This window comes from Sander vitreus, chromosome 8, assembly GCF_031162955.1.
Source record: "Sander vitreus isolate 19-12246 chromosome 8, sanVit1, whole genome shotgun sequence".
Taxonomy (NCBI): Eukaryota; Metazoa; Chordata; class Actinopteri; order Perciformes; family Percidae; genus Sander; species Sander vitreus.
In genome coordinates this window covers 11,009,228-11,034,995 of record NC_135862.1, presented here as the reverse complement: position 1 = coordinate 11,034,995, position 25,768 = coordinate 11,009,228, and the positions used below count along the sequence as shown (strand labels likewise).

Sequence of the window (25,768 nt, the reverse complement as noted above, 5' to 3'; positions counted from 1 at the left end):
ATGGAAGATGATCATCAGATTTAAACAATGATAGAGAACGTATTATCATGAAAGTGTGTGAACCTAAATGAAATGAGATTTATTGTGTCCGAATATTCTTTCTAATACCATGAATGAGTGTTGATTGTATATGCAGCTGCAGTTTATGTACAAATCTGAAGAGCTTTTTCCTAGCTGGTGAGGTGTGAGATCTGATGTGATCAAACCAATAAGCAGGTCACGACAGTCTGGCTCATTTCACAAAAAAGCAAAAAGCCAAACACCTCTGAGGCAACACAGTCCAATGACAAATCCTACATGTTACAATTTTACCTCTCTGCTTCAACAAACAAATTCAGAGACGCACATTTTCGCCCCGTCTCTTTTTTTCCTTTCAGTCGAAGCCACACACACAAAAGCAGAAACATATTTGTTTCAATCATTGTACCTGTTTGGAGCCCTTCCACGGAGAGATGTGGCCTGAGGAAGAAAGAGAAAACGCAGTTTACAGGGAGCAGACTCGGATTATCGGATTCTTACAAAACAAAAATGCTGATAAAATACAATTACAACTATATAGACAAAAAACAAACTATAATGGAACCTATGTGCAACGGTTTTTTATACATGAGGTATTTGATACAAATGTTAAAACATCTTCCCTTAAAGTGCTCATATTATGCTCATTTTCAGCTTCATAATTGTATTTAGAGGTTATATCAGAATAGGTTTACATGGTTGAATTTTCAAAGAACACCACATTTTTGTTGTACTGCACATTGCTGCAGTTCCTCTTCTCACCCTGTGTGTTGAGCTCTCCATTTTAGCTACAGAGTGAGGCATCACACTTCTGTTCCATCTTTGTTGGGAGTCGCACATGAGCAGTGCCTAGGTCAGCACTACAAGCTAGCCAGAAGCAATGAGGGTGTGCCACACTAGCAGCTAGGCGAGCACTATAACGTGTTACAAACTTGTCACGGAAGTAAAGGCTGGACTACAATACAGCTGTTTGGAGCAGTTTGTGAACAGTGTTAGTCCCTTTGGGGTGGACTTTGGGCTTTTTCACTGTGTAAACCTATTACATGCACAACAAAGATAAATAACACAATAAAAGAAAGGGAAAAAGCCAAAAAGCATAATATAAGCACTTTAACGCAAAGAAACATCTCAGTTTGCTATTGTCATATTCCTCTGTTTTGACTTTGTTTGTGTAACTCTTCCTAAACAGGTTTGGTTGTTGCATTTGTTTTCAACATAATTACATCATTGGCTGCAGGCAAAAGCACAGACCCCCTTCCCCCAACACACACACACACACAAACTTCTCTGCAAGTCATATTTTATCTGCATGTAGGAAGCAGTGAGCACTCTACATCACAAAAACTACTTCATCAACACCACTCCTCTGTGACTCCACTGAATCTAAGAAATACAACACATTTATGCTGCCGAGACCCAAATACATACATTTACACATGGGGGGGATTACATGCAATGGCTGCTTTGTATAAACATGCAGTTTGAATCTTAACATGTGGATAGAAGCACATAGACACACTCATAAAGCATGCTAGACTCCTGCATCCCTGATGTATCCTTTAACAGACCTGGGCAACTGTAAAACTTAAGAGAACCCTGGTATATTTAATATTTATTCCGTTAATGAAATTTCCTGAGAAATGTCAGAGAGCACCAGATAAAATATATTTACGGAATTACTCTGCAACTACATCTGCCTGCTTTTTAGATTCCTCAGATGATGGCCAGAGCACTCGGCAGCGGAGCAGAATGGCAGGACTTTCCATCAACATCAGCAAACGAGGGGAGATTTGACGGAAATTAAATACAATAGATCACTGCCAGTCCATGTGAAGACAAAAGAAAATGAAAATTAATTCATTTCTGTCATTCCTTACACTTTTATCTTTTATTTTCCCACATTTTCCAACCCCGGCCCTCCTCCATTCGTCCCAAGTAAAGCATCTTTTCTACATGGACATCTTTCCCATTTTGAAAATAAATGTCCCTGTTGAGTCTTTGAGCATGTAGGAAGACACAAGAATATGATTAGAAGAGAAAAAACATCCTCCCCGTACATGCACGCATGAACATGAATGCAGCTTTGAGAAGAACTGTTCGTGGTGCTGAAATGATTCAGTACAGTAGTAGCAACAGAGGGACGGCACTGTGGGAGGTTGGGGCTAATAATCACGTTCTGCAGGGAATATGGGCCTTAAGTGAAGCCCTTCAGGAATTCTAATAACTCATTTTCAGGAAACCTTCCTTTATGACCCACTGAGGGAAATGAGTATGAGCTACAAAGCAATTGTCCACTCATATTTAAGAGGAGCGTCATCTTCGCAGAGGCATTTAAGCTTAATTTAAATGCTAATACAATTCATCAGCATATATGCCAGAAGTGTGGCAGACTCGTATGAATGCTGATGAATTACAAATGAATGATTAGGTAGAAAGGCTTCATGTGGCCTCTCTCTGGAGTCAGTGGTCAGACAGTCTGGCAGGCCAGCCTCACAGACTAGCCTGCTGAGTTCTGGATGGCATTCAGATCAGCCTGATTGGCTTTTGCAGCCTGACACCTTTTTTTCCCCACAGCCATGATCTGCATCCTCATTGGTGCTGCAAAATGTCTCTAGTCTGTGGTTGGCTCCGCTTCAAACTGCGATGTCAGGGGACGGAGCTGTGAACACGACCAGAGCTCAGTGGAACTCTGGCAGAGTGCCCACGCTACAGACACAGACACAGAGTCAGACACAGAGACAAACACAAACACACTCACACATGCAGTGGAAGTCTAACACCCTGTCTGTTACACACAAAGCACTGATGCTCTCAATCTCACATCTGAATTGTGCAAGCTAAATTGCATTGATGTTCTGCACAGAAATCCTATGTCTGTGAACACAAACATGCTTAAGCATTCCTGACACTTTGCACATCGGAGTCATTGTAAAGGACCTTGTCCTTTCTTTCACCCTGCATCGGGGAGAGCAACACACAGAGAGTCAGAGAGGTTCAGGTGTCAGGCTGATAGTCCCTGTGGGGCTGTTGTGTTGAGTTGTTTGATAGAAACTGGTGAGGTTGGAAGATATGGCATCTTTGGGGGAAGGGATGTACTTTGGCAAATTCAGCATAGCATTTAGAAGGATTTCTATTGCAAGCTGTGTGTATGTGTGTACATTTGATTACAGATGTGTATGTACATGTGATGATGCGTTAATCTGTGTGGGGAAATTTCAGTATCCTTTTTAGATGGCGTATGTGACAGCGAAACATGAGTTTATGTCTTTGCAAAGGTTAACCACCAGGTGGCAGATGGTGGCTCTGCATGGTCATAAGATGCTTGACTGCTCAGCACCACATCTGATCTCAGCTGCTCATGTACACATCTGTGCATGCTGACATGAGACACATGAGTCATTTGTGCACAGCACAGACTTAGTAGAACTTATTAGCTTCCACGTAACTGACTGAGTATAATTCACTGAACAACAAACAGTACACAATCAATTCACTAGGATGAGGCAACAGTTCATCAATACATCTCCAATAAGTTTCATTAATGTACTTTAAGACTGGCTACAACAGGACCGGTGAAAATCAACAAACCCACAGCAGCAGCTTACATCAGATCAGATCTGATGTATCAGGATCACTAAGTCCTAATGTCTTTGATTGCTTTTCTGGTCTACAATAGTAATTCCTGTCACACTTCAATTAAACCTGAGATGCATATGAGACTGATTGTTTTCATCCCTAATTAGATACAATCCGTGAAGAAGGATCAATGCAAAAGAGAGTGCATTTATAACTCCTCTTTATTGTTCTGTTCTCATCTCAGAAACAATGCAAATTAACTCTTCACTCCTGGTGATTTATCTCTAGACAAACTATAGACGTTAATGACTAAATGAGCATTACAATGTGAAGGGCAAAGCTGCTGGGTGGCACATCAAAAGCAAACGGTGAACTTATGATCTTTGTATCTTTATTTTTTTGTTGTTAACTCCCCTAGCTTTCACCCAGGCTGTTGAACAGTGCAGTTCGGTAATCATTGTGGGGTTGAGTGTGTGTGTGTGTGTTTTCGTCACATGGCCAAGGGCTCAGTGGTATAGGCAGCCACGAGTAATTATCAAGTCCAATTTCGACCCTGTGACCAGAACACTTTTTAGAGAATCAGTGCAAGAGCACATGTCAAACAAATAAAGCTTTCACTGTGCAATTTAATTTCCTCACAGGTGGCCAATCTTGTAGAAAATAGCATAAGACGGAAAGATTTTTTAAAGATTCTTTTTTTTTTGGCATTTTAGGCCTTTATTTGACAGGACAGCTTAGACATGAAAGGGGAGAAAGAGAGGGGGAATGATATGCAGCAAAGAGCCGCAGGCCGGAACCGAACCCACGGCCGCTGCAGCGAGGACCGAGCCTCTGTACATGGGTGCACGCTCCACCAGGTGAGCCACCCAGGCACCCTCATTCCTCCTTTCTGTATGTTATAACCCTCATCGAAATATTTTCTGAGATTGAGGGCATGTGGTCATCTCCTTCTTTCCCTACAAGAGGAAGGTACAATGCTGAACGCTGAGCTGGTGTACATCAGCTCATTACAAGCAGAGCTTGCTTCAGGGATTCAACATGGGACAGGCATTGTGGAACAACAACAATACAATTCAAAATGTAATATTTTCTTAAAATTCAAGTGGGCGAAGAAGGAAACGTGCCATTGTGATAAAATCCAGATGAAAATAGTTTTTCAGAAGGACACTCAATCACACACAGAGATAAATCATATTTGATCAGGGAATCAATATATAGTGGAGTATTTGAAGATCGCAACATTGAAGATTACAAATAGTTTGCTTGTTTAGAGCTTTTTGGTTCATATTTTCTCTTTGTTACAATTAAACCAGCATCACATCAAAAAAGACCATTTTTAAACCTAAACACAGTGAAAAAGATGTTTGTATAATCCAAGCATCATCATTTCAGAGGGTTTAGAATACAGTCAGTACAGGTAGCCAAACAGCAACATCAGTTCAGCTTGTTTTCCAGCTAGAAACCACTCTCTACAGTCATTTCTATCCAGAGTAATTACATTAAAATAACTGCATTTATTTTGAAGATGAGTGGCCCCAGTGGAAATGAAACCGCTTCCCCACAGCAATGTTCCCAACTCTCCACTGCACTTCAAATTTGACCAGCTTCTGATTTGTTGTATCTTAAAACTTTCCTTTGTTAAATCCCTTGTGTTGCTCCCGTTCCAGTGGAAAACGTTGATGACATGTTGGTGATAAAGCCGCATTTAGAAAACACTAAAAACAGTGACACCACAACACTTACTAAGACATCTGCTTACACTGATCTCTGATCTTTAATATTTCTGTGTATTCTATAACCTATAAAATACATTAAACAAAATATTGTTTATTTTTATTTTTTTTCTTGTGTCTCATAATATGTCCTGTGGCGGTTTGCTCCTGCAATGATCTACTTTCCCCAAGGGGAACATTTAGGTTTTGTTTTTTCTTAACCAACATGCAGAAATTATTGGTCTCTGAAGTAATCCTGAGTTATTTCAAAAAAGAATACAATTTGCCCAGTTTTGCCCCAGACAAAATTCTTCTTCTAGCTTTGAAACTATTTAATATTCCAAAAATAAAGTCTCATCTAGAGATTTGAATAAAATCCAAGTAAGGGGCCACTGTGATTTAAATGTGTTCTAAAATAGAACGGCTCTCAATATTATCATAATCAAAATCTATTTTGCTCTCTCAGCTCTCACTGTCAACTTTACTTGACTGCTCTCTTGCAAAGCTGCAGCTGGGGTTGAAGATGCACAGTAACATGATATTTGTGCATCTCATCAGAAGACAGCTTATATTTAGCTGGGCAGTTGATCTTGCACTGGAGCCTTCTTTATTTTTGCTAAAAATGATCTTGGTCTTTGAATGGTACCAAATTGCCACTTTGATACTAATTGTGCTGTAATCATTTTTGCCAACACTGCTGACATAAATAGATCAAGGACAATCACTAGGTATTAAAGAATTGGAAATTATTTTACTTTGACTGTCTTGAGAAACTACATTAAATGTATACAACCCCCAAACAAATGTTGTCATTACAAAATAAATATGCTTTATCCATCAAAAAGTACAATATAAACTTTATTATATGTCATTTCATTTATTATGAACCTGTACTATATCTGGTTTAACTGGCACTAGTTGTGTTATCTACAAGTTTCCTTGTAATCCTTATGAATGGACAATAGAAAGAGTGAAACTGTACTAGAATATCTAACTAATAACCAAGCACAAAACAGACAAACAGAAAAGAAACAAGTCTGTGTCTCACCTGTTGCTCCTCTCTGTATGAGGAGAGTAGCCTCAGCTCCCACAGGACACTCTTTAAGCATCTCCACCACTCGTCCATGTCCAGCTGCAGCCACTGGCTGCTGGTTCACCTCCAGGATCAGGTCTCCCTCTATCAGCCCTGACGCTCCCTGGGAGCCTGGCTCCAGCACCTGCACCGCAAAAACACACCCACCGTCACACAATCTGACTCGCTATGAATTGATTTTGTGGTACCTTCAAATTACCACATAAACACAAAACCTCTATTGTCTACCATAATTAATAAAATTGGATTAGACCTAATACCAGAATATGAGTTATTTTTGTATCAAGGGATCTTAGTTCATGCTTTCCCCCTTATTCTGCAAAAGAAAAGCTTTAAACCAGTCGAGTCACCTATTGTTGGTCCGTTAAATCATATGTGTTTAACAATCTACCAATTAGGTGAGATTATTTCAGTTTTTTCCAAAACCATTTTTTTCAAAGCCAAGGTTTACACAACCAGCCATTTTGACTTACCGGTATTACAAGATATTGACATGAAGATTGTTTGTCGAAAATTCTTGAAACAATGAAAAATGCACCAGTAACAAGTCCACAGGCAGATTTGTTTTTAATGTACAAATACAACAGGGATGAGAAACAGCATCTGTCACATCATTGCAACTCATCATCTCTAATTTATCTTTTCCTTACAGCCAGGTTTCCCTAGCTGATTTAGGACAGTCTAGTCTTTCAATCATTTATTACTATATTAGTAGATAGAAAATCCTTCACAGGCTGAGCTCACGTTGTTCTTATTATCTCAATCTTTCTACTTAGAGCTGTTTACTGAATTCAATTTACCTTGACCTGCTGTTTTGATTCTGCCTCAAGTTTATTGTGTAACTCAACTCCATCACTGAGTTTAGCTGACTACTGAGATTTAACTGTTAAAAGAACATATGTAATTCTTGAAACAGAGACAGTAAAATACACATCAAACAGGTCTGAACCCTTTCATTTCCGGACTATTCATGGTCTAAAAAGTAAATTAAGAGATGTACAGATGATCATGACACATTACCTGTTTTACTCGCTGACCAGTGGGACTGTCGGCAATGGTGAACCCAAAACCCTCCGCCCCTTTCACCATAGTAACTGTCAGAAGCTCTGCCCCCTGTGCTGCTGCCCCAGCGACCCCCGCAGTCCCAGAGGAGGCCATGGACACGTTGTCGTCGTGAGGCGTGAGTGCCGATGCCGAACCGGGTGTGGTGGGCGGCAGGGATGAGCCATCCAGATGTGTGTCCCCGGGATGAGGGGCTCCAGCATGGGCCAGAGCCTGAGGAGGCAGCTGGGAGCTCAACGACAGATACTCTAGATAGGGGTCGTAACTGCCACGGCCGTTCACCACCAGGGGGCGGTGTTCCATGCCGATGGGTGTCAGGGAGGTGCTTGCTGCGCCACCTGGGTCCTCGGGGTCAAAGGGCAGAGGATAGCCTCGACAGAGCACGAGGGTCACGCTCTGACCGATCGGTACAGACTGGAAAAGCTTGACCACATCGGCGTGTGTGGTGCCGAGCACACAGATGTCATTAATGTAGACAATGACATCACCTAAAGAGAAAGGAGATAGGAAGGAAACAACAGCTTCAGTCACAGTCACACTACAGTATCAGTGGTTCATGTGTAAACATACTGTGCAGCAAGAACACAACCTGTCACCGTCTGTTGCCATAAATCCAGCCATCAAATCACAGCCACATCAGGACATGCTGTACTGTACCAATACAGAAAAACCACTCAGTCCCCTCTCAAGTGTCACATAGGAATATAATATCAGTTCACTGCCAGTACAGGCAATCTTGTGCATGTGTGAGACAGCGAGGTGAGCGAGAGACGGGGCAGTTGCTTGGTGTGCCTCAGTGAATATGACAACCATCTGGTGCACACTGGCATTTACATAGACTCGAATCATGAAAATCTCAAGTATTTAATAGAATGCACACACTAGTAACAGTTTTGAGTATTGGCTCACGTATGATGCAATATTATGTTGCATCTCCCTGTTAGGCTAGTCACCAAAACGCAAATCGTGTATCATTGTTTATGATCTTGTGTGCCAGAAAAGTTGTCTTCGTCAGGTCACACCCGGCCTGTCTACCAGTGCCCATGCTATCTTTCCTATATTTCCTCACTTCACTAAATTTTACATTAATTTTCACCTCACCAGGTGGGTTGGTGACATTTGTTTCTTCGAACCAATAACAATTTCACAAATGCAACACTAGATACACTGTCATCTCTGCTGTAGTTTGAACTTGCGGAAAGTTACGGATTTCAGCTTTAAAGTCACAGCCCCATGACAAATGCAGCTGCCTCAAATCCTCTATTTCACACTTTTGGAAGCACTCTCTGTCACACATGCACACATGCAGACACACACACTCCTGTAAGCATGTGCACACACATAAACACACCATACATGTCACATGCACAATCACACACAATCCCTAAGAGCAATGCCACACAGCTCAAATAGGCTGGCTAATCTCAGCCAGGGAGTGCCTGTGTGTGACTCTGTGACCGTGTGCATGCGTGAGTGTGAATGTGTGTGTGCATGCATGTGTGTGAGCAGCTCTGGCAATGTCACAGAGCGGAGAAGAGCAAGTTGGATAGAGAGAGAGAGAAATCAGAACAGAGAGAGAGAGGAAAGGGCTGACAGACCAGGATAGAGGGATGAAGAGAGAGAAAAACTAGAGATGTAGAAAGAGAAAGGGGATGAAATACACTGAGGCTGAAAGCAGAGGAGAAGTGTCAGATGACATGGTTAGATAAGGAAGCATAATAAAGGGTAAGCTAGAGAGACAAAAAGAGAGATGGAGATAACATAGAAAGAGATGGATTCCAGATAAAAGAGAAACTGATAGGCAGAGAGAGAGACATAAAAGCAGAGTGCAGGAGCTGAGAGTAGGAAGGAGGATTCCCAGCTCTGAAATGAGCTCTGAATGAGCAGTTTAGGCACCAACCGTGCAAGGCATGGGGCCAGCTCACAGGTTCAGAGCAGAGCACACATTAAGCCTCATATAATCGTTCCTTCTCTGAACCCATGAGCATAGCCACTATGATTGAGGTTTGTTTCTGTCAAAGCTTAAAGTGCTCATATTATGCTCATTTTCAGGTTCATAATTGTATTTAGAGGTTTTACCAGGATAGGTTTACATGGTTTAATTTTCAAAAAACACCATATTTTTGTGGTACTGCACATTGCTGCAGCTCATTTCACCCTGTGTGTTGAGCTCTCTGTTTTAGCTACCGAGTGAGGCATCTCACTTCTGTTCCATCTTTGGTTGCTAGCTAGGTAAGGACTACCAGCCAGTCAGAAGCAGAGTATGAGGGCGTGCCACGCTAGCAGCTAGGCGAGCATTATAACGTGTTACAAAGTGACGCACGTTTGTCTCTGAAGTAAAGGCTGGACTACAATAGAGCTGTTTGGAGCAGTTTGTGAACAGTGTTTTCTGTTGGAGATGGTAAGTGCCTTTGGGGGGGACTTTGGGCTTTTTCACTTTGTTAACCTATAACATGCACCAAAAAGTTATATAACACAATAAAGAAAGAGAAAAAGCCTGGCATAATATGAGCACTTTAAAAATAAATCTTTGTAACCTTGAGGATTTTGAGATTGAACCTATGGAATACTCTTCATGTCTTTTGCTCTCCATGTAAGAATGTTAACTGATACTTCCATTCAAAACAACATACAAGTAGAGTAAAGAAGCAGGTAGGGATTTGGTGTCTACTCAAAAATATTGCAAATGAAAACACACTGGTTAACCTTCCACATATACTATAGCACGGCCTCTCTAACCACTAAGTAAGCCATGTGAGACTGAATTACTGCTTGAGTGGATGTTACAGATATACCTGTTTTTATGAATCAAAGCACAAACACAAAATATAGGACAATTTTATGGCACTGGTGATAATACCATGACCACTGGTGCCTGTGTATTGCACCTGCAATGCCGCTGTAAAAGCCAAAATGAATCTCCTAATAAGGTAGGTGTTGTGTGGGCCGGTGTCAGTTATAGCCCATCAAATCCGTTCCTCTCATTCCCATTAAAAGAGGAACGTTATAGTGCACTCACAGAGGACAGAGAGTGTGCTGAAAGGAAACTGAAGTCCTTGTCTGGGACACACAGTGCTACAGGCACAAATATAGGGCACCCCAAATATGCCACCAAGGGCCAACAATGTCCCCATTTAAGATGAATTGATATTTCTGGGGATACAGAAACCTCTAACAGATCACATCTGAGTTATTCATTTCTAAGATGTGCTTTAACATTTCTTGGAGTATCAGTGCATTTCTTTTCATTATGGAACCATTATTCAATAAACAACTTCAAAGAATTTCATCAACTGCGCTTGAGTTGTATTTGTGAAATATTCAAGAACATTAGCACATACAGCTTAATACAAAATGCTGGCAACAAAAATGGACCATAAGGAGGAAGAAAAAAAGTTGTGGGCCTTCATGAAGCAGGGTCAAGGCCCAAACTTCAGGTTTTAATGAATACAGAGAGCTATTTTCTTTTTACAGAGCGAGTATTGTGTCTTCTTTTGTATGTTGTATATGCCCATCAATATGTGTCCATCCCTTGGTAGGTGAAGGTTTAAGAAAAGAGTAGCCTGTGCTGTGCTTAATTTGGATGAAAACAACCATTTCTTTTGGTTGGCAAAATCTCTGTAGGACATCAAGACCACAGAATATCACCAAATGGTTAGAGAACCACTATTGAGACACTCACGTCTTATGGAATATACTGACTCTATATTGTCTTTTGTGAGAATTTGGTTTACATTTAAACTGAATTCATCACTATCATCACTGAAATTAAAATCTCAGATAAGATACAAACAGAGACTGTATGGATATGATTTTGGGTCCATGTTGGTGACCTTTGCCAGCTAAAGCCATACAACTAACCAAGCACTAGTGCTTATGCTAAGAAATGTTCTGAGTTGGCAGAGGCAAAAATACATTGCAGTACCAAATTTACTGAATATTGACACGCTACTGCACTCCCCTGGCATTTTAGGTATAAGAAATGTTGATAGAAATGACCCAACAAGTAGGTAAAAACCTGCTTGAATGAAATTGAAACTCTGCCAGCAAAAGGTCTTTGCACTTGATCTGATTTGGCAGGAAATTAAGGTCCATAATGTTGAGGTGTCAAAATAATGAGGCTGTGCTTCAGCATTTTTATAAACACAGTATTAGGGTAGCGGTTGTGACAGTGGTGACAACTTGTAGTTTTTATTCCTCAGCCAGTTGTCAAAATGTTGCGTTGGTACACATAATTACCTGTGTCCATCTTTCCGTCCTGAGCAGCAGGTCCGTCTGGTATTACACTCTTCACCTGCAGGAACTCATCTGGCTCGTCGCCTCCGATGATCGTGAAGCCAAACCCCATGTTGCTCTTCTGCAGGGCTGTCGACAGGAAGTTCCCCTTCAGCTGAGTTGGGTCCCTCGTAAACAATGGCTTCTCTGAAGGGACAGAAGGTTTTGAAGTATGATTTTCATGATTTCATATATTCTTGATATTCTGAAACCATGTACATTGGATTTGTGACATTGAAATTAAAGTTTGAAATTATCTTTTCAGTGCTGAATGAACCTATTGTATTTTTTTTCTTAATACAAAAGCAGCAATAAAGACACATTTTCCTTGATTCCTGATAAGATGACTCATAGGAGATATGAAGTCTTCACTCAGCTGAAGCTGTACATTATGTACTGGTCTAGTATGTCCTCATACTCAGATTAGCCCACTAGGGGCCTCAGGGCGAGCATGTTCTCTGTCCCCAGCACGCAAACAATCTCCATTTGACTCTGTACATTGTGACATTGTGCATCTGCCTGGTCAAATAGTCATGAAACTGCCCGCTCTATTAGAGATTGGTTAGGAAAACGATGAAAAAATGCACAATGTTAAATATCAACCATCTGTATAACAGGGAGAATTTACAAATAATTAAAAAAATCTATCAGCACATTAGTTTTGGGGGCCCTAGATGGCCAGAAGATCAAGGGCATGTGTCTGTGTGTCTTTTCAGCAGTCCTTGCATTTTCATATTTGTGCAAGTATGTGAGTGTGTCAGCATGTTTTGATTTAAGTACTGCACATACAGTAGTATTCCATGTGTACCTCTGTATATAGTGGGCAGTGGTAGAGCGGAGAGTCCCTGGCTCTGCATCTGCCTCTGCTGCTCTAGGCGTCTTTTGGCTTCCAGGACTGGGTTCTCAAACTGAGTCCTTCGATTGATATGACTGAAAATACAATGCAGCATTAGAAATAATTGGAAAAAGGATCATTCAAAGCTTTAAGTTAGAAATAACAATTCCACAATGCAGTTCTGCATTCAAAATGTTACCAAAGTTAGAAGCTATTAACAGTAAAATGTACTTAAGAACCAAAAGTGTTCATTCAGAACAATCGTGCCTTTCACTGTGTTAAAAAGTTGAGCAATATTGTTGTGTCATCTTGAGTCAAATGACTCCCTGTTGAGAGAAAGGGTTGCTAGTCCTGCAGATCCTACTGAAAATCACGAGTCTAGCTCTACAGCTCTTTGTCCAAATTTCAGCTGCTTTCTGCTCATTGTTTTGGTGTACACTGTTATGTTAATATGAGTCCCTTTACAGTAGCTCTCAACTTCTACCCGTGTAAGATGGTGGGTAGCTGCTTAGGTGGTGTCAGTTCCACTACTCAGCTACTGCATATACTGTTGGCTAGTTTGAAATATAGCAATACGTCATATCTTATGATTGTTCTTATGTCTTGCATGTCAAATGTTTTAATTTTCCCAAAGAATTTGTAACTAAAACCAAATGTTGTAAGAAAAAGTGTCAAGATCCCAAAACTGTCCTCTCAGGAACTATTCATTATACTTCAATCACAGCTAACTTGGTTTGGATGAAAACAAAATGTAATGTACTTCCAAATTAAACAGATGCCAATACTGTATGTTTGTAATGCAACAGATTAGATTATCTTGACCAGGTGAGCAGGTTTTTCTCTGCAGCATTCTCTTGGTTGTCCATACAGACAAGCATTTCGCTGTAAAAGTTAAATGAGCAGTAAGACATACAGAAGAAATGAGAATTTAGTCATTTATAATTTATAATGAGGCGTTGTAAACCTTAGAAATGCATTTCCTGTTTTACTACAGAGCAGCTGAGTTAACCAAAGTCAACAGGGAGACTTACTCTACATAGTAGCTGCCGTAGATGGGGTCATCTATCTTCTCCCAGCCATAGGGCAGCTCTGAGAGGAAAGAGAAAACAGACGATTGAAATGAAGTCAGTTTACGCTGAGAGCAGGAGAAGGAATGTAGACACTAAATTGAACCACTGAGGGCAGACAACATGAATCTCAGGGCTCACAGCTAGAAAGGAGCACTTTGGGAGCTAAAGTGCTCCTTTAATAGACAGACAACACTTCGATCTGCAGCGGTGGCTTCTTCATGGAGATACGAATCACAACACAGACACCAATACAAAGCAGGGAAGGAGGTAAAGAACATTTAGTAAATCGTCGGACACATCTCATCCCGCCTTCTCTTTCTTTCAGTCTCCTCCTTTTCTCGTGTGCACAAATACTTCAAGGCCCAATACCTTCACCATACTTTGGGTTTGTCTCTTTTTTCCCCTACACCCACCCACTCGTTTTCGCCTTGGATGGCTTCCATGGCTGTTTTGTTAATTGTTTCTTCCTCTACCTCCTCTGGTTCTCTGTTCCCTCCTGAATTCATTCATCCCTTTGCTGATTTAGCTCTCCTCTCTCCATCGTAAAAGATCTGGGTTAATACAGTGCACTATAATGAGCTCCCTCTGCTGGTGTATGGAAGATCAAGGATGTTAGGGTTTTCAGCTTTAACATTAAGCTTCCACTAAGGTATAAGGCGCACAACAAGGGAATTGACCTTGCATTACAAAAGGCTCCGCTTACATACAAGAATATACACACACCCACAGTAACAGTCCATCTGCCCAAGCTGTTCCCCTCCCACTCGGACATATACTAGAAATACAGCGCTTCTGATAAGCATTCATCAGCAAGCGTTCTTGAAAGGTTGATCTTCATTCCCCATATCAATTCATCCTCATGTCTTGTATTAAAGAGTGTAATTCATGAAATTCATGACTATGCCCATATATGGGCATTTCCCCCAGGGAAATCATGAAAAGCTGACGAAAGTAGAAGAATACAAGTGTCAAACTGATTGAAAAAGATGACAAATATGCAAACAACAAGGGACTTGGTTTACCCTGAGCTTAAAACACAAATACACACAAACACACACACACACACACACACACACACACACACACACACACACACACACACACACATACATACATAGTTTGGAGTTTTTATCAAATTTTGTTTTGTTTTACAGACAGAAAGAGTCTGGGGAATTTTCAGCCAGCACACTCCCTTCTCTCTGTCCTGTGCCCTTGGTCAAGGCTCCACACCCAGCCCCCCCCACACACACACACACACACACACACACACACACACACACACACACACACACACACACACACACACACACACACACACACACACACACACACACAGCATGTAGGAAGCAGTGAGCACTGTTGGTGAGGAGAATAAAAAAGTGAGTGTGTAAGGATGTGTTGGGCATTGAATTAGCATGGAAAGGTGTGTGGCGGCGACAGGTGGGGCGGGAAGTTTAGGTGTGATGCTTCTGTTTCCAACCTACCAGCTTGCACAGGTCAAAAACTTATCATCACTGGGCAACGCCATAACCAATGGCAACACTACTTGGCCTAGGCATCAAATATCAACCCAAATGTGTTTGTCTAATGGCGTTTTTCCATTACACGGTACCTGCTCGACTCGCCTCGACTCTACTCGCCTTGTTTGGTTTTCCATTATGAAAAAAAGTACCTGGTACCTGCTAACAGGTTCTTTTTTTAGTATCACCTCCGTCGAGGTTCCAAGCGAGCTGAGGCGATACCAAAAGGTGACGTGTAAACCTGCAGACTACCGATTGGTCGGAGAGAATCGCCACTAATCACTGCGTCATCATTGCTAGCGACAGACGGGGGTGTCCTGAACAAACCCGCCATTTTTAAATAGTTTAGCCAGCTGTGTTTTTTTGTTTTTTTTGCTGCCTCCAGCTTCTTTTGAAACAAAACATGTCTTCTGGCAAACAGCCATATGCTGAGAATCAAAACAGCACACCTTCGACGTTCTGTGTGTGTGTCGCGTTAGGTCACAGCAGTTTCCTGCAGCGTCGCTATGACGACCAGCCACGCTCGCTTCACGCATGAGGCAGTACTAAATCTGCAATGGAAAACGGAGTACAGGGCACCGCGGCCGAGTCGAGTCGAGGCAACTCGAGCAGGTAGGCTACCATGTAATGGAAAAACGCCAAAAAATGGCAAAGTAGCCCGCTGAGTATTTGCTTCAATTGCCCGGCTAGATTTATGGTCATTCCCTCAACCCCACTCACACCAACTCCTCTGGGCAAAAACAATACAAAGTACTGGTGAAAAATGTAAAAATTACTTATTGTTTGATGAGGTGGTTCCTGATTTAAATCTTTTTTTTTTCGTTTTTAAATCAGGACCATGATCATTTTAGACTATTTTATTTCGGCAAGGTTCCTTTACGGCTGCTTGTGTTTAGATAACATTTCATATTTGAGAACTTTGGTTTCTTCTTCTGAAAGATGAATTTTGTAGAAGGACGTGTTGCTAACACTAATTTTCTATCTAATAAATAACGTATCCTGAAAAAAACTGATCTGATGGTTGATCTTATTATAAGGAAAATGCTTGAGACAAACCGCCATTAACGCCATTTATTTATTTAAACATTTACTTGGTACTTTACTAGGTATCTGTACCTCAGCTCTATTATTTTTACAATTAGTTTAAAAAACGTGCTGACCACCACGAAAAAAAACAACATAAACGTGTCCGTGTACACAAATCAATAGATTAAAAATAACGTGACCATTTCACGAACTGCCGTGAGACTGTGTTGATGATTTGGTCTGCATGACACTGTGGCATCATCCCCTCACGCTGTAATAACACAATAATCTGTGTGTGAATGTGTGTGTCTGAATGTGTACAGTGTGTGGTGTGCCCTGGCTACTGAGCATGCTGACTGTGCAGGCCATGATGAAAGGAGTGCACACCGCAATTATCTTAGGTCTGCTGCTTTACCGTTTGCTCAAACCTCCTGCACTGCCATTACCTCAAACAACTCTTCTCATCCTCGAGATGTAAAATCACACTTCAAACCACCTTAAATTCCCTCCCACCCTGTCCATAAGCCACCTTAAATGTAGGCCTAACTCATCCACTAGTCGCTTGCCCTCCCCCTAAAGTAAAAGGGAGACAGTTTCCATGGAAACCACCAGTGCAAGTCTTTTCTTCCCTGCCTGAGCTGAGGGCTCTGTCTTGTCTCTATTTCCTGCTGCTGAAATACAGAGACAGTGTTTGCGTGTGTGTGTTTTAATGCATTTATATGAGTCTATATTTGCAGTATGTGTGTGTATTAGATGGCTGAACTGTGTTTGCATGTCTGAATGAGTACAACAGTCATCTTCTTTGATATTAAAAAGAACACCTCATCATGCGTCTGTATTTAGTATGAGCACAGAATGGCTTGCTTGTTTGTTTGGGTGCTTGGTTATGTGTATCGTATTGTTGTTATTGGTGTCTCTCCTGACGTGAAGTCTAATTGTGATTCCTCTGCATTAGATGACTCATCTTCCCTCTGACACAAAGTCTCCCTGACCAACAGGCAGCAAGGAACAGATTCAATGAACTCATCTGACTCACAGAAAAATAAATACAAACTCAACTTACAACCAACTCAAAAACACCTTCCAAACTTTTGATAAAAAATAAACCAGAACTCACATTTATGTAGGGCTGCAACGAATAACAACTCATCGGCTATCAGTCTGACAACAATTAAGCCTCCAAGGGGAAACAGCCAATATTTCTGGAGTATTGTTGTAGCCAGGTGCTAAGACTTCCTCTTCCCTGCGCTAGCTGTTGTTTAGAGTCCGATTAGCAACCAGATTCAGATCCTGACAACATTTGGCAAACAAATATCAGCATATAAATGCTGATAAATTAAAAGAAAAAGCTAATACAAAGATAGCATTTTTTCCTCTTTTGCCTTACACATGTACTGTTACCTACATGCAACCAAAGCCCGCACAAATGTGATTGGTCTAGAGTGCGGATCGGGCCGCATTTTTCTGTCCGAGCCCGGCCCACGTCCGACAGAGCATGTACCGAACTCGGCCCGAGCCCGACACAGTTTAAATCTTGTTTTTTCTCATACTAATGACACATGCGTTTGTTTGTGTGGAAAGCCCGCTTTTATTAAGCAACTATAGGAAGGCATTCGGAAATGTCAACAGATGAGCGCATCAGCACACACGGGGCAACAAGCGCACGTTAACACAGGCGCGACCCTACATAATAAGCTTTTTTAAATTTAAAATGTTCAATGCCTTATTGTTATCGCTGCTATTGCTATTATCGTTATCGCTAATGTGATGGAGCCCGACCCTAACCCGAACATCATTTCTAAATATCTGTCCGAATCTGTCCCGGCTCGGTTTGGGTATCCATCCTCTAGATTGGTCAATACTACTCAGACGACAAACAAAAACTAGGTACGCTTACTATAAAGTCCAACAGTCCAAAGTACCCCATATACATTTAGTTTCAGTATCATATAAGACGAAGAAAACCAGCAAATATTCACGAGACGCTGTAACATGAATTCTTGGCATTTTAGTTCAAACAAGAGTCTACAGCCATTCTAGCTTGTCTCTTGCTCTGTGAGGCTGTACTGAATGTTAATATGTTCACAATGACAATGCTGATATTTAGCAGGTGGCATGTTTACCATGTTCACCATCTTAGTTGTGAGTATGCTAATATTTGCTAATTAGCACTGTTATGGCGACTCCTTCACTCATTTTCTCATTCCTTTGTCGCCTTTTGGGGGAAGATTGTGACTCGTTTGTGAAAATAAACCCTCGCGGAGATCCTTATGCTTCGTTCGAAATATTCAGGATTTATTACGGCAAAAAATAAATGAAATAAATTCTCTATGGTTGACTTTCAACAGAATCTTAAACTTAAGTTTTTCTAATTATAACTAATCACAATGCGGTCACTGAACCGTTTCAGTGTCTCTCTCACTCAAACAAAAGATCTCACCAAGCTATCACCTCATTATAGGCTACCTGTGGGGGAGGAGGAGGTTAGTTTAACAGTTGTTTCTCCAAATTTAAAGTCCAAAGTCTAAATTTCATAATCTCAAAATTAAATCGAAAAATAAATTAAATACAAATCATTGTGTTTTTACTTTGAATTAGTATGAATAAACTTATTATGGCTCAAACAAGCACTGACACGAAGCACAACTGAGGCTGATGACAATGTAATTCATTTTGAGAGCATTTGGTCATAAACCAAATTTAAGGTTTGAACTGACGATGGGGCTAGATAAAAAAGACATATTATTGACTAATCAATAAATCGACTAATTGTTTCAGCTCTAATTATATGACTGCAACTCTGTATTGTGTTTGTTTTTGTCTTTGCACTGCCATATTACAGAAAGCACAAATAAGAAATACAAATTTAAAAAGACCTATCAAGACAGAAACAAAGAGAAAGAGAGAACTCCATCATTTCTCAAATTTCTTTTCACTGTCTTCCTCTAGTCTAATTTCCTAATTCTCTACATTTCTTTCTCCGTTAGTTACAGAAGGGGTTTCGACATCGTCACATCAGCCTCAGTGAGAATTCCTGCCTCTAAATGAGCATGACAACAGCACTGAGATTACTTTGAAACCAGCGTTGGGCTTGAGTGTGTATCACAGGCAGAATTGAAACCAACACTGTCCCACTCTGTTCTTGCCTTGTCTGAGCGAGAAAGGAGATATGGGCTTGTGTTACGTAACAAAAGACATGCCTGACAAAAAGACTGCAAGCAACCCAGATCTGTGGTGACAAGCCTTTGAACTCTTGGAGTCATCCTCAGCATACAGAATATAGATACAACACAATGCACACAAAAGTTGCACATTTGAGCAAACACACCAACACAAACAAGCTTCTCTTTAAATTCACCCAAAAACAGCATGGGAGTGACAGGAAAGGGAATAGTCAATGAGGATATGAAATGCTAAAGGTAAGTGGAGCAAAAAGACCAGACATGCATGAGATGGAAGCAACGGGGAGAATAACAAGAGGGAACAGCAGCTGAATGTTTGTCTGCTTCCTGCCTGAGGCTGTGAGACTCTGGGAAATCCTTCAGGCAGATGGGCAGTTGAAAACAGCGCCACCTCTTCCCTCTGTTCCCTTACTGTTTATTCACTCTCCTTGCAGAATTAACATCCTTGCTTTCATGCATATTTCATCATTCAAAAACTACCATGTCCATTAATGTGAGCAAAAATGGAAAATTGCCTTTAAATTGTCACTTGGTTCACAGGAAGCATGCAGAAAGTGACAGTAGAACACATAAGAAAGAGCTACAGGACACCAGAGTGATCATTGAAAGAAAATAATAACAGGGTGAGTATTGTAGAGCAGAATGCTGGATTGAATTACTGTATATCCTTATATCATCCATGTGGCTGCTGAGCTGCTTATACTGAAAAAGAATATTTTCTGGCAACTAAACCTGTTTCTAGAAGGCATCAATTCAAAGGTGCTGCAAGAGGATGTGATGTGTCATCCAGGACCCTTACAAACATTCTGCTAATAGCCTTTGATAACAAAATCCTCTGCCATTGGTGATCACTTAAGCTCCCTTTAAATAATGCTTCCCCAAAGATAGGAGGCAAAAGAGAAAAAGTCCAAAGACTTCACACAGTAGAAACACTGAGAAAGAAAGAAAGAAAAAAGAAACAGACTGGCCTTTTCCGGGAGGGGGGCTTAAAGAGACAGGTGCTAAAACTAATCGTTTCAGACAAAGGGTGAATATAGGTTAATTCAGCCAAGACAGTATGAGAAAAATAGTGTTTTTTGAACAGCATGTAAACATGTTCTAGTAGAAACCCAAAATACAAGTATGAACCTGAAAATGAGCATAAAGTGGGACCTTTAATATGGTCAATCGCACAATACAGATGTTGTCATTGACATATCTTACCTTCTTTAGACAGGAAGACTAGACAAGGGTCTACTCTAACTAGCTAACTGGCTAAGTAAGGCAAATTACTTTTTATAGAGAGCAGAAGAAACTTAACAGGTTCTGTTCAGTCCCAATCACAATGACATTTACGCAAAACAATCAAACCTTGGAACATAACCTTACTCAACAATATGTCATATGCTCCACTCCAAATGTCTAGACAGAGACACTGAATAAAAAAAAAAAGTTGTTTATTTATTTTATATACTGTATATATAATATAATATATATAGATAAGAGGCCGACCGATAAAGGATTTTTAAGGCCGATATCGATCAAAAATCAGATATTCCGATATATCGGCCGATATATATTTTAAAAGAAAATCCAGAAACGTGTAACAAAACGTAAACAGATTTCCCTAACATTAGTTATTTGTAGTTATTTATGAGTCCTCACTAACATAATATGATAATAACTTGTTTGTTTTATTGTCACAACAGAACAGAGGAACATCAAAATATATTAAAGTTCTGATAAATAAAATGTATAAAAATACAAACTTAAGATATGAAACTTAAACGGTTAAACACGAGTGTTGCCAAGAGGGACGTTGTAGAGCGCCTTCTGGTGGACAAACTATGCAACGCCAACACTATATATATATATAACATGGTTGAAGGGTGTTTCGTCCGTTTTTATTTTATTTTTTAAATATTCATTTATCGGCCATTATAAATGACGATACCGATAGTTTGAAAAATGCTAATAATAGCTATATAATATCTCTAATATAGATGTCATGATTTCAGCTCACTCTAATTTCTAAGAACACTCTAGTGTTATTTTAAAACCTATAAATAGAGAAACACAGAAGTGATCACAGACAGAAATAACACCAACACAAAATAAGTGATTACAGAGCGTCGCAGTTGACAGAAACCTGGCATCTAAACATCGCTGGCGTCGGTGAAAACCGATCTTTGCTCTGCCAAGACGAAGCTGAAGTACGCAGGCCATGTTTGTGAAAAGGGTTTGTGAATTGACGACAGTAGTGTGTGTGTGTGTGTGTGTGTGTGTGTGTGTGTGTGTGGGTGTGTGTGTGTGTGTGTAGAGAGAGTGAGAACCAGTGTGTCCAGAGCTGAGCGGCGTTATTAGAATTCCTGTCACAGTTCAGCCTTTTACTGGGCAGAGGAACAGAGGGAGGGACGGAGAATGAAGGTAAGAGAGAAAAAAAGAGAGAGGAGGAAAATTAAAGAGAGGGAGATTGAAAGAGAGAGTGAGGAAGACATGAGGTGAAGGAGTACAGGGGGAGATGGAGATGGGAGAAAATTGAAGAGATGGAGAACAGAGATGAGGTAGAGAAGGTATTGATTCAGATTTCGCCCTGGGGAATCACATCACAACCTAATTCACTAAAGGCTGTGACAGCAGCAGGGATGTAAGATCACCTCATTGTTATATATCTGATCACACTGAACCACAACAGGAACTCTAGTTTACATGTTTGACATCAGCACTGGACTTTCGTTGAATTAAACCACTGTTCTTAATTTTTGGTCTCCTAAATAGATTTTTTTCCTCATCTTTACACACCTTTGCTTCCCCTCATTAAAACTGCATTAAAACAAACAAGTGACATTCTCTACTGTATTTTCTTCTCAACAAATCCCACGAGAGACAAAAACAAACAATTAATTGATCCTACATGTACTGTGTGCATATCCTATGCCTGACATAGCTTATTCCTCTGTGCCATAGACCACCCTTGCTGTCCAAAAACTATTATTATTATTATTATTATTATAACATAAATGAGTCACTCAGTCCCACATACATCATCCTCCTGCTGTAAACACTCGCTAGAGCAAGTAGGACCCTGTTAGGGGGTCACACGATAAATCTGAGGGCCATGAGGTGATTAACAATAGCATATTTTTTGGAATACTGTTTCTCTAATCTTTGTCTTTTAGATTTACCTCTTCAGACTTCTACAATTATTCAAGTTAAACAATCTGAATTGCAGTTGACTACTTATGGAAAGACAACTTGAGAGAACTAATGTTGCATTCCATTTACCTCAGAAGTCGGAGGTCGGAACTGGGAATGACGTCACACCTGAGTTGACCGCATTCCAGTTAAAAGTTGGAAAACCATTATATTTAACAGGATGGGGAGGGGGCTCTGTAGGTTAGCCATTGTTAGCAATACTTGTGGATAACAACGCATTATGTGGTCTTTTGTGTATACAAACACCGTAGCAACATGTCCACAGAGAGAAGATGGACAGTACTGTGTGTACGACGCAAATAAAACATAAGTGCTAATAAACAGTATATTCATACAGAGTTCACTACTGCTGATGCTCAGCGTTCCAGTTAAAATTTGCCTGGGAAGTCGGATATTTCAACTTCCCAGTTCAACTGGAATGCACCACTGCTTCTTTTCAAGTGGTCAAAAATATCACAATTCATCACAGTAAGAAGATACGTGGAGACGAAGAGTGTAGATATTTAAACTGCCTGTACCCAGCTAATAGCTGTTGCTAATAAAATGGACAAGTTTTGGGTGTTGCTTGTGTCCAGCCAAGTTGTCTTGTTGATGTTGATATTTATATAATATTCAGATTTTAATAAATTACTGCTGCTGCAGATATTGGGTTATGTAGCATAACAAAGAATATTGGCTGAAATGATTGCATTCCTCTCTACATATCTTGTAAGACACATCTATGCTAGTAATCACTTCTCAACAACAAATCTAAAAAGGTACATTTATTTGTCAAGTTCTTTCCTTCTGGATTTCAAAATCCTCCTTTATATGTGTGAGTACCCCTCCCAAAACCTGTCGAGAACGGTGAGACCAGCTGCAGACTAACAAACACATCAAACAACTGTATTTTTGTGCTCTTTTTCTTGAGGAGGGAAAACAACTGGAACAGTGAACCAGGAAGAGACAATACAGGTACTCAAACAACAGGAGATGTAGAAAAGACACGCTCCCACAAATGCCACAATATGAGCTCGACTCAGATGAACACAAACTAAAGCTTATAAAACAACTAAGCAAACAGGTCGTTCAGACTCACCGTCTTCCCTGCATTCTTCTGGTGGCTTTGCTTTCTTTGCGAGCCGAGGATCCAGCCATGATGTAGTTTTAGTGTTGTGACTGGCAATAAGGAAAGGAAAGGGGCAAACAGAGGTCAGAGAGGATGAGAGAAAAAAATGAGTGCAAAGTAACACTAATGACCTATACGTGTGTGTGTGTGTGTGTGTGTGTGTGTGTGTGTGTGTGTGTGTGTGTGTGTGTGTGTGTGTAGGGGCAAAGAGAAACAAGGGGATTTCTAAGGTAAACTAAATAGCCATTAATCCACTAATTTGCCCTCAGCCACTAATGTAGCTCAGCGTAAATTTTGTCAGGGAGACTTCTATTACGTTGTCTCTCTTCTCTTAACTGATCAGCTGGGCAGTGGGTGTTACGGTTCTGTATACAAATTAGAATCGGGCACTTCTAACTTCTAACCAATCACAGCATGCTACCATGTTTTAAATCTGTTCTCTCTCCTGCTTCTGTCAGTTGTATTTTCAGACGAGAGTGTGACCCGCCTCCTCCCCTTCTACCTCCAGGCATTTTCGACGGTGTTCTCGGTCTTCTCCCGGCTGACGGCTCGTTTTTACGTCTTCGGATTTTTCTCACCACCACCAGTGTCTAGATTCCATTGGGGGATGTGTTTGGTTTTCCTAAACATTAGATTTGTATAGATACCCCTTTACAATGGAGTCTAATCTCCAAATTATGTTTGTACTTACTTGGTTATATCTTATTAATAAATGTTTGCATATCTGCAATGGAGTCTCTCCTGATTGAAATTAGTAAGGGTGAGAAGTGAGGACAAAAGATTGTATGGCTTTGCATGTGTGTGTGTGTGTGTGTGTGTGTGTGTGTGTGTGTGTGTGTGTGTGTATCCAGTAAGTATGATTAGTAGCATTAAGTTACTCAATCAATTATTCAACACAGAGGCCAGAGCTATAAAGTTTACACACCCAGCCCTACATAAACCAAGTAGGTGCACTTTGTGAGGTGCATTACATTGGATATGTTTTTAAGTATTCTTAAGTGTATGGTTTTTCATAATTGTTATAAACACGTAACCACCTGAAACAGCTACAGTACAGATAGACATATATTTAAGTAGGATCTTTTTCCTCTTACTCTATGAAGTAGACCTCCCCCTTCTCGGTGTAGGCCATCTCCCAGTTGTCAGGCAGAGGACCCAGCTCTTCCTCATCTATGTCTGGAACATTGGCGGGGGATTTACAGGGAGATTTTGGGGCCTCCTCTCCTTCGGTGGGGGGCTCAACAGAGGCTGGGGCCTGGCTGGACATTTCAACAGCAACTTCCCCAGAGGCATCTGTGCTCTTGTCCTCATGTTCACTGGACTCTGGAGCACACACACAGTTATTCTCACATACACTGCACAGTACATACGCAACGCATGATGAGTCAGAGCCAAACCATTGCACAGCGATGGGGGGGGATGAGCATTGAGCATGAGGAGAGAACAACATTGGGATGTCAGAAATGGAGAAACAGGGAAAGACAGACTTTAGGGGTCAGAGACTGAGTCAGAAAACAGGAAAAGTGATGAGAAAAGCTGGTGGCATCTAAGTCAGTGGATGAAAAGCATATGATAAATAATCCCACAATATTCCCATTGGGATTTTTAATGTAGGTGCAACAAAAACAGAAATGGAAAAATGACCAAAAAAAAGCACATTCTTTCACAGCCCTTAATTGGGTTTAGGGTCCATATCTTTATCCGCACCTACTAAAAATAACCCTCAAATCACACTGAACTTTTCACCAGAGGCACCTTAAACGTGTAGTGCGGAACTCATTTTGTCCAAAAACTGTTCAAAATCAAGCAGGCAGATAAGTCTATTTTCTTCTAAACATCCAAAACTTCTCATTCTTGATGAAGGTTTTTCTCATGGTGTCAGCATTACATTTTTAAATTAAAGTTTTGTCGTGATGGCTGAAGAGCATGTGTAAAAAACAAAGTAAGGATTACTGTATTTCCTTCTGTTACAATCTAAGTAAGTCAGCATAAATAGAAAACACATATATACAACATGTGACAACAACACAGACTAGACTAGAGAGAGAGATGGGGGGAAAGAGAGGAAGAGGAGAGGGCAGAAGGAACAGGACCAC

At 40.6% G+C, this 25,768-nt stretch overlaps 1 protein-coding gene across 1 annotated transcript in view; it reads right to left on the bottom strand.

Moving 5' to 3' along the window:
- The window catches only part of magi2b (membrane associated guanylate kinase, WW and PDZ domain containing 2b), an 81,006-nt gene that overhangs the window by 11,531 nt on the left and 43,707 nt on the right, over nt 1–25,768 (bottom strand). The window contains exons 5-12 of the mRNA XM_078256754.1: nt 24,767–24,995; nt 23,643–23,722; nt 13,603–13,660; nt 12,545–12,666; nt 11,701–11,883; nt 7,420–7,949; nt 6,355–6,523; nt 428–459 (exon numbers count right to left, since the gene is read on the bottom strand). Of these exons, the coding sequence (XP_078112880.1) occupies nt 428–459; nt 6,355–6,523; nt 7,420–7,949; nt 11,701–11,883; nt 12,545–12,666; nt 13,603–13,660; nt 23,643–23,722; nt 24,767–24,995 (1,403 nt within the window). The remainder of the gene's footprint in view (nt 1–427; nt 460–6,354; nt 6,524–7,419; nt 7,950–11,700; nt 11,884–12,544; nt 12,667–13,602; nt 13,661–23,642; nt 23,723–24,766; nt 24,996–25,768) is intronic.